We start from the raw sequence: 16,530 nt of genomic DNA on the forward strand, positions 1-16,530 counted from the left end.
TTAAAATGCATGAACGTCTGTTCTGTTAAAAACTTCATTTTTAACAGGAACAACTATTAGCATTTTAAAGATGCTAGGAAGTTACAGAAAATAAGCAAATGACATGGCATACAGGTAAGTACAGTATATTCCTATCAGGTGTTATGCACAAATGTAATTTGAACTTCTACATTACAGTACCAACACACAACTATCTCTAGCAGTAAACTCAGCTGTGCATCTATGTACAAATTAGTGAAGTAAATTGGAGATATTTTAATGAAATTTGTGGTATCATGCCAGACTTTGCTTTTCTAGCAAAGCAGCTTTAAAAAAAACCAAAAAAACCCCCGAAAAACCACCAAACCACCAAAACCCCCCAAACAAAACGCAACACAAAACATTACTTGTTTTCTCCAAAATGAAAGGGTACAAAAAGAGAACAGTTCCACTGGAAAAACAGTACTCTGGTACTCACATCTAGTTTTGTCCCTCTTAACATCTCAGGCTAGATCAGTAAACAGACTTGAGCACCTAAAAATGGGACTTGGCCAAACTGACTTGCAAAAATCCTACAGAAGGCAAAGTCTATGATAGGTCTAACCTGATGTTTCCATCTCTTATTTTAAGCACACTAGGCTAGATACAAGTCAATCTTGACCCAAGCACCTAGGTAACAGTTAAGTCAGAATTCACAAATTACAGAATCATAGAACAATTCATGTTGGAAGAGACCTCTAGAGCTTATCCAGTCCAAACCCCTATTCAAAGTTCAATCAATATGATATCCAACACCAAAGATGGCTCAGGCTGTTCAGATCCTTGGCAAGTTTTGAACATCTCCAAGGATGGAGAATCTATAACCTCTGAGCAACCAGTTCATGTCTGACCACATTCATAAGGAAAACAGAACTCCCATCACTGCATCTTGTGGCCTTTGCCTCTTACGTCTTCCATTACACATCTCTGGGAAATGTATAGCTCTACCTTCTCTATACCCTTCCATTACATAGTTGGAAAACAGTTACTAAATCCATCCTTTGGCCTGAGAAAATTTAATTTCCTTCTGGTGAAAATATTTACCCCACATAAGATTATGAGCTGAAGTTTTCAAAATCTGAAAGACGCTGTCTACTGTAATTCCCAAAACTTCCTTGGAAATGGAGAAGGCCTTAGTTCTCATCCATGCTCCACAGACTGTTCTCTAAACCAGCATATATTCTTCAGATCAAGAACAGAAACCTTGGATTCCCTTCTTCCAGTAGTCTTCCCATCTCTAGGAAGAACAAAATAATATTTAAAAAAAATAAAAGTCAATTACCTGGTAAGTGCCAATAGTCACCAAGGCTCAAAGGTTTTTGGAAGGCTTTTAAAGGAAGAAAATTCTTCCCTCTCTGGCAATGGAAAAAACTAAACCTGAGCAATATACTGCTGAAGTGGCAGCTCTAGCTACCGTTCTACTGTACACTCTTCATCTCTAGTTTTAAATCTATAGCTAAGCCATTTCCAAGAGTTCAGGGCTGTGAGTCTCTAACAAAAGCTGACATCCCTTTCCCAGGGCAAAAACCTAACCCAAAGCCTACTTCTCTGAAGTCCTAACATATATTCTTCTCTGATATTTCCTACTTGATACAAATCCTACATGAGGTCCTTATCTCATATACAGGGAATATAAGCAATAATTCAGGCTCAGGAAACCAGAGACATCTACCCTTTTGAGGTATGGAAGTATGAAGACAAAAGCCATGACCTCTAACATGCAAGAAAAATTTGTGATAAGTATCCTTTTCCCCCACAGCTACACAGTGAAGACTTTCTTTGGTATTAGATCAGCTAAATATAGTAAACGGTCTAAAAATCAGGTCTGTGCGTAAGTTGAATTTCTCTGCTTAAAAGAAAAATAACCACACTCACTGATTTTCTCCCAAGATCTTCTTATAAAATGGCAAATGGTTCTTGCTCAGTTACAAATATCCATGATTTTCTACTACATCATGAAAGGGAAACAGGCAGCTATTTTAAATGAAAAGCATGCTCCTTTACATAGAGATTTATATTTAACAGGCAGAAATATTTACTTGCTGGCTGTCATGAAGGTAGCCAAAATGTAATAGGATTATAAAGGTCTAAAAGCCATAATCAATGTTTTTGTAGATACTATAAAATAATTTTCAGATTACATATCAGTTTCAACGAGAACATCAGAACTAGACTAATACCTTGATGGCCAACAGTCCCAAAGGCAATAACATATCTTTTCATATAATGAGAATGCTCCAGCATGAATCTTTTGGGCTTAGGTCATAAAAGCGTACTGTAAAATGTCTCTTGCTCAGAAGGGTTCACTCAACAGGCCAGTCATTTTTAATAAGTCAGTGCTGTGGAAAAGAAACAGCGCCAGAGTTTCCTGTTACAAAGCACATGTGCTCCTGCTATAAAAAAAGAATGACGTTTCAAGACAGAAAATGCTGCACTGGACATTAAAGATGTAAGTGACAAAAAATAATGAAAATATCTGTGACAATTTCAAAGCTTATTGAAAGTGCAGGAAGAAATAACTTTTCTGGATTAAGTAAAAAATTCTAACTTAGCTGTAGTAGAAAGCTCCTCCGTCTTCATCTTGCACTCTAATACACACACTGTACACATTACATGTATCTAGATACACTGTAGATAGTTTTGATGTTCATAAAGATTCCCTGTACCCTTCAATTTATACAAGAAAGAGCGACAAAATATTATAAGTAATCTTTTACTAATCTTGTGTTTACTTATAATATACTGTCATGATACTATCACCATAGTTACATTATACTATCTATTTATACTCTATGTATACTAAATACAAGTTCATTTGATGAGCGAAACTAGATTTCAAGATCTTTATTTTTGATCCCAGAAAACCTGGGATCACTTCTGACTTACTGACCTTAAAAATGCTGGCACTACATAAATTTACATTAGGCAAATAGTTACTGAATTTTTGAGCAAGAGCTCTACTTGAAGCTTGGCTGTGACAGCTACTCTAACTATGTAGCCACAAGTACTAGTAGAGTCAAATAGCAATTATCAGAATCGAAGAATGAGATGTGAATTTTTTACTTTCACTTAAAAATGAGCTACGTAAAAGGACAGTGATTATCATTCATGTCCACTACTATGGGTTTACTTGTTTTGAGGTTTTTTTGTTTGTTTTTAAATAATCTGTGGCCATGGGAGTCACCATCAGGAAGGATCTCAGCTGACTAGAAATACTGACACAAAGAAATTAACTATCAATATAAACCTTTAATATAGAGCCTACTAGCAAAAACTTTTCCTGCCAGGATGACACAAAAGAAGCCCAATAAGCTTTTAACCCAGGAATTTCAAAAATTTTGCAAGTTATCCCCATCACCAGGGAGAATACATGTCTAGGACCTACAGCTGTAACTTTGAAATTAATTTCTGCATCCCTATTGCTACAACAGCTGAGTGAAAAGAAACAATAACAAAAACAAAACACACAACATCCCCACCACCAGACTGCTTTTAAATCAGCAAGTTAAAAAGGAGATGAAGATTTGAGAATGTGCTTCAGCTACTTTAAACTGGTCTGGAGGTACAAAATAATCACAGGCATATTTTAACACTGGGGATTCACACCTCTTTTCAACAACAGTAGCAATACCTAAAAATATTATCACTTCTGCTCTGCCTCAGCTACTCACCACTCCATTGTGCTAGCAATTGCTTTTCTTTCAGAACTGCTGGCCAAGATGTTTTTGCCCTTACTCTTTGAACTGTTTCACTGAAGAGGTGCAAAGTTAGCTTTAGTATTTTGAAGCTTCATGACTTCTACTATATTGGGTTTAGAAGCCAGCAGCTCAGACAGCCGCTCCAAGAGGGTAGTAACCTTCAACAAGGAAGGCAGTGGGAGAGAACAGAGAGGAGCACCAAGAGCTAGGTTAAGAGCTATAACCTTTATTAGCTATGTTGTTAACACCAGAAAAACATACACGGTCATGGTCTTTTCAGAGATTCATTTCATATTCTGCTTTCTTGCACCTTATTAAAACATGGATGAAGCTAGGTAACTGCAGATCTTCAAGCTCAGCTTATATGGCAACTGTCTGTCTCTCATGGATGACTTGCACACTTCTATGCTGTGGCTTCTTATTTTTCTGGAATGCAGTTTGGTCAGTGCAAAGTTAGAGATCATACCTCAGATACTCAAGATTAACTTCAAAGAAAACTTGAAAGTGGACTCTGAATCTAGCTTTGCAATCACAGCATATGGTACAAAGCCATCAGTGCCCAGACTGATGCATTTTTAGTCACCAAGCCTTTATCGTGCAGATTCACCCTTACATAAGTTGCAGAAGTCAACTTCACACAGTTTTGTGGCTAAATGAAAGCTTAAAAAAAATAAAAATGCGATGCTCTTCCTTGTTAGCTACACATAACTCTGTGCCTGCCAGTGTGACTTCTGACAGCAAGTAGCCATTAGTTCACTCTGGTACCACAGCTAGGGTCTTACTGAAGACGAGGAATACAGTGTCATTCTCAGTAAGAAACACACTGCTGTAGTCAATTGCTTTACAAGTGTCACTCATCTTAGTTTTCCAGGTAACAACTTCAAGTTTTCTTTACCAAGATTTCCTCCAAACACTATAATGTCTTGGAAATTCGATCTCCTTCATTATCTGTGAACAGTTTATCTGAGTTACAGATTGACCATACAAAAAGTGGTATGTAAGATATGTAAGTACCCAGGCTGGATCACCAAGTACAACAACATTAGGTCCACACAGTGCAAAGCAAACAGACTATTGCTTCTAGCACCTTGAGGGGAACAGAATAAAGGTGAAAGTCTGTAAGAGCCAAGATAGATCTGCGTAAACTGGTATTTGTGCTTTTGTACCATTTTCTTGAAGTAGGAGTTTGGTGCACCTGAGTGAAATGGGCCTACTTGGTTAAATCAGATATTACCTGTTCAGGCTTATTAACGCTGAAGTCACTTTTTGTCCTTAACTCAAACTCTGCAACTAGGTGTAGCTGTATTATACCATCCAGAAGACTTAGACTGTACTCTTGTTTATCTCTACTGACCATACTGTGACAAGATTTATATCCCATGATATTAACTGAAATTCCTTTTGTTTGCCTGCATCCGCTCACACTTCCTGTAGCCAATAAGCATGTTCTCACTTCTTTACTGGACTATTCAAAACAGATGCATGTGTGGCACTTGGATACTACAAAGCATTGCGCTAGTATAAAAGTGATCCTTCCCTAATAAAGTTTATAGTTATTTCTATGCAGAATCATTTTTTTTGGTTCTCTAAGTTCAGTAAGAGACCAACTGTTTTGAGTTAAATTTAGTTTGCTCCTTTTCAACCATGAATCTAACCAGCACCAGCCAGGTCTTTATTAAAGAAACAGCATGTAAAATTTTGAAGAAAGAACCCGTGTTTAGCCATTCCACTATCAGTATTAAAATTGAAGAATTTATTTCACTCATTAGCATGAAGCAGTGTGTCACTAAAATGAGTTCTCCCTCATTCTAAATTTAGGCATTTAACACAAATTTTCTTACTTTTTTTTCAATGTTTGTTTACTAAAAGTTTCAGATGCATTTTTGTGAGAATAGGGCAGCAATGAATCACCAATTAATATTGTCAATAAATTGTTCCTAAACAGGTCTCAAAGACCAGATTAAATGTTCTGCAGTAGGTCTGCAGAACCACAGTAAAACACTAAACCATTTATTTACATAATTGAGGGTGCCTTGTTGATTCACACACAAATCTGAGGAAGTCAGACAGAAGGGTTGGGCTAGATGAGCACTAGAGGTCCTTTCCAACATAAGTTAGTCCATGACTTGCACAGTTTACGAGTTGTGCCTTTTTCAGCCTGTTACATCACTGCAAATTAAGCACAAACATTCAATCAAGACAACAGTAACAACAAAAAACCCACCTCAAAACAAACACATTTGAGCCCTTCTTTAATTTGCAGCCACAGAACAATCAATGCCACCTCCTCAGCACAAACCTTTCACTGACCTACACATCATCCAACTTCAAAATAAGACATATTAGGTTGCTTGATATCAACAGTTCAGACTCTTGTCCTGCCACTATTGACAAATGCAGCTTAAGGCAAGCAACTCTTCCTGTCAATGATACCAAAATGTGAGGTCAAGACTGAAAGGCTTTGACTTGATCATAATTCTGCAGATTCAGCATATGCAATAAAGCTATTTCACAGCTAGCCTTCAAAATACACACTCTCTGTTTAAAACCAGGAATAAATTCTTCAGAAACATACAAACCAAAACATGCAATCTCTATAACATGTATTTGTAGTGGTGTATGGGGTTTTTTTATTAATATAGTTTTGTAGCTTTGAATGGTTTGGGTTGGAAGGGACCTTCGAGATCATCTAGTTCCAACACCCCTGCCATGGGCAGGGACACCTGGTTTGACCTGGTTGCCCAAAGCCCCATCCAACCTGGCCTTGAACACTTCCAGGGAGGGGGCATCCACAGCTTCTCTGGGCAACCTGCTCCACTGCCTCACCACCACCATAGTGGACAATTTTCCTAATATCTAATCTAAATCTACCCTCCTTCAACTTAAGGACATTCCCCCTTGCCCTGTCACTCCATGCCCTTGTAAACAGCCCCTCTCCAGCTTTCTTGTGGGGCCCCTTCAGGTACTGGAAGGCTGCTATAAGGTCTCCCCAGAGCCTTCTTTTCTCCAGGCTGAACAACCCCAACTCTCTCAGTCTGTCTTCATAGGAGAGGTGCTCCAGCCCCCTGATCATCTTCATGGCCCTCCTTTGGACTGGCTCCAACAGCTCCATGTCTTTCTTGTCCTGGAGACCCCAGAGCTGGGTGCAGTACTCCAGGTGGGGTCTCACAAAAGCACAGTAGAGGGGGAGAATGACCTCCCTTGACATGCTGGTCATGCTTCTTTTGATGCGGGCCAGGATATGGTTGGCTTTCTGGGCTGCAAGGGCACATTACCGGCTCATGTTGAGCTTCCAGTCCACCAACACCTCAAGTCCTTCTCCTCAGGGCTGCTCTCAATCCATTCTCCACCCAGCCTGCATTCATGCTTGGGATTGCCCCGACCCATGTGCAGGACCTTTCACTTAGCCTTGAATTTATCATTTTTTAAAAAGAAGTCTGAGTAAAAGAACATCAATTTTTAGTTCCTTACACACAGGTTGAGAAGATAGTGATTGAGTAGTGGGACAAGAGTTAACTTTATCAGACAGTGATGAAGATATGACAGAAAGTCAGCAGCCAAAACATTTTCACTGACTTGAAAGACATCAACGTTTCCCCTTTAGAAGGTCATTCAAGACTTGAAGCTACAGTGGACTTGTTACAAGAATTTAGAGGTTTCCTGTAACTGATTAAAAAAGGTAGCTTAAGCAGTACTGCTGCTATTAGCGCATTTAAGTACAAACCTTGAAGGGAAAAAAGCCACACACGTAGACGGTAAGCTGATCTCACCACATGGTGGCAAAATGTTTCATTACTTTTACTGACTGACACTATACAGTCTTTTGTTTGAGAAAATACCTTCCTCAAAATCTGGGTCAGCACACATTTAGGTGTTGAAAAATTGTATTTTTTCCATTTATTAACTGTGCTTTGTACTATAGCAGAAAAAAGGTATACTTTAAGTTATATTTTCTCAGTACGAAAAATAAGATTAAGTAAAATTCAAATGCATTTAAAGAAGAAAAAATACATCCTTTTATCCTATCTGTTCTGAAATTTCTCTTAAATTCTTGGTCAATTACAAATTGCAAATTACAACACAGTGAAAGAAAAAGCAATAACAAATTCTTGCAAATTTCCAAGTGGCAGAATCTGTTCTTACCTGTAATTGCAACCTTGCCAAGGTTCTAGTTCAGTGCTGAAAGAATTAGTTTACATTCCTGCTGCCAAGAAGCACATAACAGAATGACTTGCAAAACCTTGAGATAACAGTACAGGACACAACATCTGCTTTATTTTGGTAGTTCCTAGAATGAAACAAAGTAAGTAGTTAGCTACTCCAGATGGTTTACAACAGATTTGTATGTGAACTTTTTCATAAATACAAGGTTTTTTTTAAATAGAAGTGCTTGAACTACAGCTACACCTAGATGTCAAAAAACCCTTTCAGTACACTCTTTAAAGATTCATACTAAGAAAGAATCAGATTCCCCCTCCCCGCCCATTTCCTTCACAGCACAGACTAGCACTTAACTCCTCTAGCCTACTACCTGGCATTCAAGTCTCTAAATTCAGTAACAGAAGGAATAGCTTTTGCACACCTGTTAACATAACAGCGCTATTTGCTTAATTTTATTCACCTGCTCAAATGACAGACTACACTCATTGAGTGTTCGACAAGACTTAAACCCACCACGTGCAGCAGATATAATTCATAAGCTCTTTATTCTGCTTGCTTAGATGTAAAAATGCACAAGAGTTTAAAACAAAGACGATGAACTTCAGTTGCAAAACTATTTCAGCTCCTCTGAAATAAAAATCACAATTATTCTTTAAAAGTAGTTTCTATAAAATTAACCATAAATTCAGCTTAAAAACGTAGAAGTAGCAGATACACATCTGAATTGTTAGTTATCTACTAAAGCATCTAGGTCTCTGCCCATTGTTTTGAACAGGATGCAAGTGCCCAAATTCCTTCATGGATCAGGGACTACATGTTTAATCTTAAAAACCGCTGCATCTTACAAAAGTTACCATGACAGTACACTGGTAGAAGGAACAGGAAGAATTCTGGATAACAGCCAGCTTTGTCTAGGGCATGAGGGAAATACAAGTCTTATTGTAACACTGATGATTTAAAACTGATTACAGCACTCTGATGAGCTGAATGATAAAGAAGACACACTGCATGCAGACCTTGACTTTAAGCCCACTGATTGAAGAATGGAACTATAACAACACTTCATTATGGCTTGCCTCTTCCAAACACTAACTAGGGTTCTTCAACTGTCCAAAAGTGTCATAAGTAAGAAATTGCTCAAGAGACGGAATACTTTGCTACCACTGGAAGAAGTTTTATTCCTGTAACATTTATACTGCTCCAAGTCCTGTATTTTCCCCAATATTCTCTCTTAGGCACCACAACAGGATGAATGGTTCAAGGAATCCAACTAATCCAGAAAAAGTCTATTTTCTGCCACTGGAGCTCTCTGAACAGGCTTAGGAAATTTCAGGATCAGACAAGTGCCAGTGCGAGAAATGCAGAACCAGCAGCAGCTGCCGATTCAGATTTGCTCAGAGCATTGTGAAACTACACCTTAAGCAGCATCCACTAAATCATTAATGAACTCTGAAGAAGTATTTTGAAAGAACTAACCAGCAAGTACCCTAAATCACTGTATTGGACTACATGGTAAAAATCCTCCCAAAAGTTAAAAAGTTCATCAGTAAAAAATAAGTTGTATATCCAAGAACTTCAGGGGAAAAACCCTAAACTAAAACAATACACAAGCAGCCCAGATTCACAAAATTGCACTAAATAGCTCAATTCCCTCTACTTAAATACACCAGTGACTAGGACACAGAATGCGTGACCAGAACACAACTCCCTTCAAGCACTATCTCCCATCTTCAGAAGATCCCCTTAACTAGAAGGGTACAGAGTGGTTGCAGTATGAAGTGCTCAAGAGCCTCAGTTCCTCTGATGCTACTCCAGTAGCCTTTAGAAGTGGCTGACTCACAAAAGCAGAGCGGAAGACAAGCATTATGCTTCCCAGAAGCAAGACGCTTGACCCCTCCTAAATTCTTCTACTCTACAACGGATGTGAAGGCATTCCTTAGACAAGAGTGACTTTTAGCCTGGAGACAGGTTGCTTACAGTAAGGCAGATTGAAAGATGCTAAGAGCATCTTATCCCAGAATATGCTCCTATTCACTCAAATTCTATCTACAATAATTCTTAGAAGTAAGAAATACAGGTAGTCAGCATCTCAAAACACAAAAATATCTTCAGTTATATAGTCTACCAGTGAACACTGCACCAAGAGGGGACATTACTCCTACTTATTTCTGCACAGTAGTTACTCTTCTCCAAATAAGCTGCACAATTTTTTTCCATAGGTAAAGACACTTAGATTCATGATACGGGTTTGGGATAACAAGATGTTATATCCAGTCCTCAATAATTTGTGTGTAGAAGATGCTCACATACACAAATTAAATGGTTTTATCCAGATTGCTGATCATAAATTGCATCACAAGATGGAAGCTGAATGCTTCCTATTAAAGACTTAACAAAATTACAAGATGTATTAAGCATTTTATTTGGGCTCCTTAAATCTTTGGGGTATGTAAACAATTAATATTTGAGTAAGATAATTCAGTAAACTTTTATCATTTTTACTACTAAGACACCAGTACCCTACAGTAGAATAGTTTTTAATTGAGCACAATTTAAATATTCCTTGGCTAATAAAGAATTTGAATTTCACCATGCTTACAGGAACTTCTTCAGAAGGGAAAGGCTATAAAGCCAATCTCATCATTAAGTAAATCACTGCTAAAGAACTAAATCTAATATTCAATAGTAAGCACATGAAATTATTCAGGCTAGAGAAATCTGAAGAACCCTACCATGTTATTTTACAGAAGGGCAGGCATCAAATGCTGGTCTTCCTGATGATTAAATACATACTTAATAACCCTAGTGGCAAAGCACTAATGATCCTCAAGCTGAATCCTAATGTTTAAAACAAAGACCTCTACAACATCCACCGCTTTGCAAGTTTCCAGACTATGGTCAGAAAAGCACCAGAAAAGCACTGGGTTTATTCTGCTCCACAACCAGCTACGACTCTGACCTTTTACAGACAAATAAATCATTGCTGCTTTAAAACAAGTAAACAAACAAACCAACCCACTCTCTGAACATCAACAGAAAGAGCTATAATCTAATGTGTCATAATTGACCTTATGACATCACTGCCACTATCACCCCCCAGAATTGTAAACTGGTTCACTGTATTGGGTTTGTGTGGCAAGGTTTTGGCAGCAGGGGGGCTACAGAGGCGGCTTCTATAAGAAGCTGCTAGAAGTTCCCCCTGTGTCTGATAGAGCCAATGCCAGCCGGCTCCAAGACGGACCCGCCGCTGGCCAAGGCCGAGCCAATCAGCGACAGTGGGTAGCGCCTCTGTGATAACATATTTAAGAAAGAAAACAACAACCTAGTGGGAGCTTTTGCAGCCAGAGAGAGGAGTGAGATGATGTGAGAAACTCTGCAGACACCAAGGTCAGTGCAGAAGGAGGGGGAGGAGGTGCTCCAGGCACTGGAGAAGAGATTCCCCTGAAGCCTCAGGAGAAGACCATGGTGAGGCAGGCTGTCCCCCTGCAGCCCATGGAGGAAGGATGAGGGAGTGTAGAGATTCCACCTGCAGCCCGTGGAGGACCCCACACCGGAGCAGGTGGAGGCACCTGAAGAAGGCTGCAACCCCGTGGGAAACCCATGCTCCTGGCAGGACCTGTGGACCCGTGGAGAGAGGACCCCACGCAGGAACAGGTTTGCTGGCAGCATTTGTGACCCCATGGGAGACCCACACTGGAGCAGTCTGTTCCTGAGGGTCCGCTGATGGTCCCCGCATGGGGACCCACGCTGGAGCAGTTCGTGAAGGACTGTAGCCCATGGGAAGGTCTCATGCTGGAGAAGGTGGTGGAGGACTGTCTCCCATGGGAAGGGCCCCACGCTGGAGCAGGGGAAGAGCATGAGGAGTCATCCTCCTGAGGAACAAGGAGGGGCAGAAACAACAACTGACTGTAACCCCCATTCCCTGTCCCCCTGTGCCGCTGAGGGGGGAGTAGGTAGAAACCAGGAGTGAAGTTAAACCCGGGACGAGGGGAGGGGTGGGGGGAGGTGTTTTAAGATTTGGTTTTATTTCTCATTGCTCTACTCTGGTTTGCTAGAGAAAAATTCATCTAATTTATTATCAAAGTTCAGTCTGTTTTGCCCGTGAGGATAACTGGTGAGTGATCTCTTCCTGTCCTTATCTTGACCTACAAGCCTTTCATTACACCTTTTCTCCCCTGACTAGTTAAGGAGGGGGAGTGCTACAGCAGCTCTGGTGGGCACCTGTCCTCCAGCCAGGGTCAACCCACCACATTCACACAGAAGATAAATAGTAAAAGATTTTGCTGAAGTAAAAGATACTAGGAGGGAGAAGGAAGAGATCAATAGTGTAAGCTTACCACAGGTTAACTAGTATACTGCAACCTCCCAATTGCGTGTTCCCAACATACAGTAAAAGTAAGATAACATCCCTCTCTTAAGAGAGGCATTCATTTTTTCCAGGAATATAAGAGCACTAGTTGTGCTGCAAGTTCACGCAGCAGTTCCTCCTTCATCTATGTATATGATAAAGTCCAAACTGAAGCAGGAGTTAATTTCTGTGCAATTACTGGAGACAATGTACATCTTTCACCCTAAAGAGAAAGTTGTTCATCCTTTGTAATAAAAGGATAATGAATTCTCTCTGCATTTGCTAAAGGGCTCTCGGTTCTATACAAGGACATGGTGAATCAACCAAAACTGGGCAAAGCCTTGATTTGTGGTTTTATGGGTGTGGGGTTTTTTGTTATTGTTTCCCTCCCCTCTACCTTCAAATGTGAAAGATGCATTAAAATGTTCATTATTACAACAGTTAAAGGAAAGAAAATGGACAAAAGTTTGAAACTAAAAACCTTATGAAGCAATTTAATTGCTTTATCTTTTCTGAAGCAGTTGTATTAATATTATGGTTTTGTTAAAAAGTGCATTGGTATCTTACCACTGCATTTTAGAAGTAACATCCAGGGGTTCTTAAAAAGCTCAGTGTCTTGAAATAAATTTACTTGGGTTTCTGGTGAAAATTTCCTTCAACAGTTTGAAGTTTGCAGTTCAAACTTTTATTGACAGCCATTTGAACTATTCAAGGCTGAATTTCCAACAGGAACACACTATTACACTAGTATTTTACACTAGTCTGAAAGCTTGGTAATAGTATGGGCTTAGCATTCTAATTAGGTCCATACTTTTAAATACCACCTCACAAATGGTGGACTTCAACTACAGCATCAGAAAGCTGCCTTTTGGTACATGCAGAAAGCAGTTACCAAAGTTATTCTGAACTTTTTTCCTGCAGACCTATATTTAATAGGTATTTGTAAGGCATCTCTAATTCCTGAATTCTCTGTAATTCTCTTTTAGGTAAGTTTTAGATCAGTAAATTCACATTATGGCTATGTGGATGCCTTGGCAGGAGTGGTACCTTACGCAACATTAGCTCTCAGCAGCTTGTTCCTGTTTCCATGCTAATGTCTGTTGCTCGGCCGCATAGATAACTGCGCTAGTACAAGTGAATACCTGAAGCAGAGACTGCTCATCAGCTAGATGAGCAACTCAAACTCTGTTGAATTATACAAGCAGAAGATGAAGGAATACCAAAAGCCAGCATTACTAGAATCCAGAATGCACGTATGCAATCTACAATTGCCTACTGGGAGTTTGCTGGCAAGCACTTACTACTCTGTCCTCCTGTAACAGATCAGAGTTATGCTTAGCATAACTCAAGCACAGAAATACAGAATCATCTTTGAATCAGTTATGCTGGACAGCTTTTCAAACATCCAGTTTCAGGAATGCTAAAGAAAGAGGCCACCTAACATGCTTCAGTAAAAATACCCAAGTACAAAACATTTTCATTTTCAGTTAGCTGAACTAAGGAGAAGATAGTATCTTCAACAGTTAAAGTGTATTGCATTTACATGATAGTATTTCTTTGCAAATAAATCTCAAAACTACAAAAAAGGATTGTAAGCAGAGGATTTCTACTTTGAACGTGTTTATTGGGGCTGCTAGGACTTTCTAGAGAAGAGCTTGCAAAAGTCTAACTAGTTTTTATCATATCTTACGTTATGGCTATAGTGTAAGTAAAGTTCTAGATACGCATTACGCCTTCCGCAGCAATCCAGGAGTTGCAGATTGAGGAAGATGCGATCATATTGTGCATGGTTTGGGGGGGGGGGGGGGAGGGGCGGGGCGGTTTGGTTGGTTTTGTTTTCTTCTTAATGCAAAGGGCAGAGTCTGCAAACATCCACCTTCCTGATGGGGATTCAAAATTTCAGCTCAGACACAGAGTGATTTGCATGGGCAACATAAGATCATGTTTACGATTACTGAAGTGCCTCGCGTTTGAGCACATTCCTATGGCATATCCCCACGAGGTACATTTATTACCATCTTACTATCTAGGATACCTAGGTAGCAATAGCTAATGAGTCAGTTTGAAACCATCTGTCCATTTGTTGCCTCTGAACATCTGGCCTTCAAATCAATGTTTAAAAAAGTTACTCCAGGTGGATTACTTAGATTTTGTAAATATCCATCTGCTTAAAACAAGCAGAAATCACAGACTGAGCACTAGTTAAATGTTCTGAGAAAGAATCCACCACACCTGTCATCTGATAACACTACAGGGCACATCTACTCCAAAGTCCTCTGGGCCAAAACGGCATGTTCCTAAACCACACCTCGCTGCACACAGATGTGAACTGTGTCATCCACTATAGCAGTTTTAAAGAGCATCAAGACTTTGTCATTCCTTTTCCCAGGAGAAGAGCAAGGTGTTAGCAAACTATGGTATTATTCAAATTCAGAAGTAATCTTGCAAATAAAAACTTTCTCTGTTGATTATGCAGTAGAAAGGGCTTAGCCCTTTCTTGCCAAGCCTGTCAAGAAAACCCCTGCAGCAGGGGTGTTGGAACTAGATGATCTTTAAGGTCCCTTCCAACCCAAACCATTCTATAATTCTACAATTTTAAGTGTAAGAACTCTTACAGAAGCATTTGTCAGGAAAACCAGAGAAAGCAACAGATTTCAGATCAGTTAATTCTGCAGCAAGTATGTGCATTTGGATAATAAAGAAACTCCGTTGTTACAGACTTCAAAATATTGTAGGATAAAGAGGTAAGAAACTTGGCATAATTATCTACTTTTATTGTTAAGACAGCAAAGGTGACTGAGCTCCAAAATGTTAAGATGCTCTAGCTGTAGGACAGAGTCAGGAAGATTGATAGTTTTCAAAGGACTGATATTATTGTGAGTGTCTTGCAGGAAATGCTTACAAAGGGGAAGAACAAATTCTGTGCAGAAGTCACCTGTTACGGTGACTGGCATGTAAAAATTCTATAACATCTTGACAAATTCGTCTCTGAACAATCTTCAGTGATTTTTAAGGCAGCTAACAGCTAGAGATCCCAAAAAGTTAATTTTTATCTGGGTGGAGAATCTCACCCTAGCATCTAGTGGCTAGCAATGCATTTAGAACAAGTCAGCTTTTGAATGAAGTCTAGCTACTACCATTGAAGCCAATAAGTAATTTTTTTAGCTTCAATACCACACCTTATATTTTTGCTGCTCCTTACAGAAAAAAGCTTAAACTCTGTTTCTACAATATGGCTTCCTGTACAGATCCTGTATTTAGAGCAAATATCCCATGCAGGATTCTTAAAGGCACAATAGCATCCCATTTTTTCTATCAAGGGAATGAAGCCATTACAATACATGCATGTCAACTAATCACATTTTCCCCTCTTACGTGCCGAATACACACAACCCTAAGTGGGACCACAAGTATATCCAAAATGTAGAAGGAATTTAAACTCCACAAAGTGGAGTGTAAAGTGAGCAATATTACAATATTTCAGTTAGCACCAGGTACAGAAAATACAGTAAGAATTCCCTAATGTTGATATGTTTGACAGTGACAGAAATCAAGTTGTATCAAATTTCTAAGGGATAGCAAGAGTAGTTTTTAATTTCTTTATATATTATACTGATAAATTGGTGAAGGACTTCCCCTCTCTCCAAGAACGCAAGTAAGGTTCTTATTCTGCCCTCATCTTCTAAGGGTAAGTCTTCAGATACAAATGAACTAAGCCTGAGCCATCACAGTAGATTAAAATAAAAAAATAAAACAATTTGGACACTGCTGATGTTCCTGTGCAGACAGTTACAGGAGTGCCACACTACTTAACCACTTGGATCTATTTGTGGCTTTTTTAGCCATGTTACCACTTGCTAGGTTTATACAGGAAACAAGTTTGTTTAAATGCAAAAAAGGTCATTCAACACCATAATAAAATCACCAGCACATTCAAATCAGTACCATAAGAAACACCAGTACTACAAGCTGCCAAATATTAACACTTACTATGCTATAGGCATTTTAATGTTTACTGCAAAGAACACAACTTGGAAAGAGGTAATTCAAGCATCTGTTATGTCAACTAACAGCCTACACACACACACAATCTTCCAAAAGAACTAATTTAAATAAGACAGGAACTGAAGTCTCCAAATAGGAATTGTTAAAATACATAGTTATTTTTATACCTCAATTACAGTTTTAGAACATTTTTTTCCTTAGTCTCCTCCATGTTAAGAATTTTTTCTACCTATTAGCAAAGTTACTTCAGTAACAGTACTGTATTATTATGAAGAGAAGCAGCATTTAGAAATGTAAAGA

The 16,530-nt window shown here is 39.1% G+C and overlaps 1 protein-coding gene across 4 annotated transcripts in view; it reads right to left on the reverse strand.

The window, feature by feature from the left end:
- Positions 1-16,530, reverse strand: part of PPM1B (protein phosphatase, Mg2+/Mn2+ dependent 1B) — a 63,807-nt gene that overhangs the window by 28,215 nt on the left and 19,062 nt on the right. For 3 of the 4 annotated variants that reach the window (XM_054820759.1, XM_054820758.1, XM_054820760.1), the window contains exons 4-5: positions 7,860-8,004; positions 5,735-5,885 (exon numbers count right to left, since the gene is read on the reverse strand). The exons of the other annotated variant lie outside the window; for it this stretch is intronic. In XM_054820759.1, the coding sequence (XP_054676734.1) occupies positions 5,735-5,827 (93 nt within the window). In that variant the 5' untranslated portion in view covers positions 5,828-5,885; positions 7,860-8,004. The remainder of the gene's footprint in view (positions 1-5,734; positions 5,886-7,859; positions 8,005-16,530) is intronic. 4 annotated transcript variants of the gene reach the window in all.

This window comes from Grus americana, chromosome 3 (genome assembly GCF_028858705.1).
Source record: "Grus americana isolate bGruAme1 chromosome 3, bGruAme1.mat, whole genome shotgun sequence".
In the NCBI taxonomy this organism is placed as follows: Eukaryota; Metazoa; Chordata; class Aves; order Gruiformes; family Gruidae; genus Grus; species Grus americana.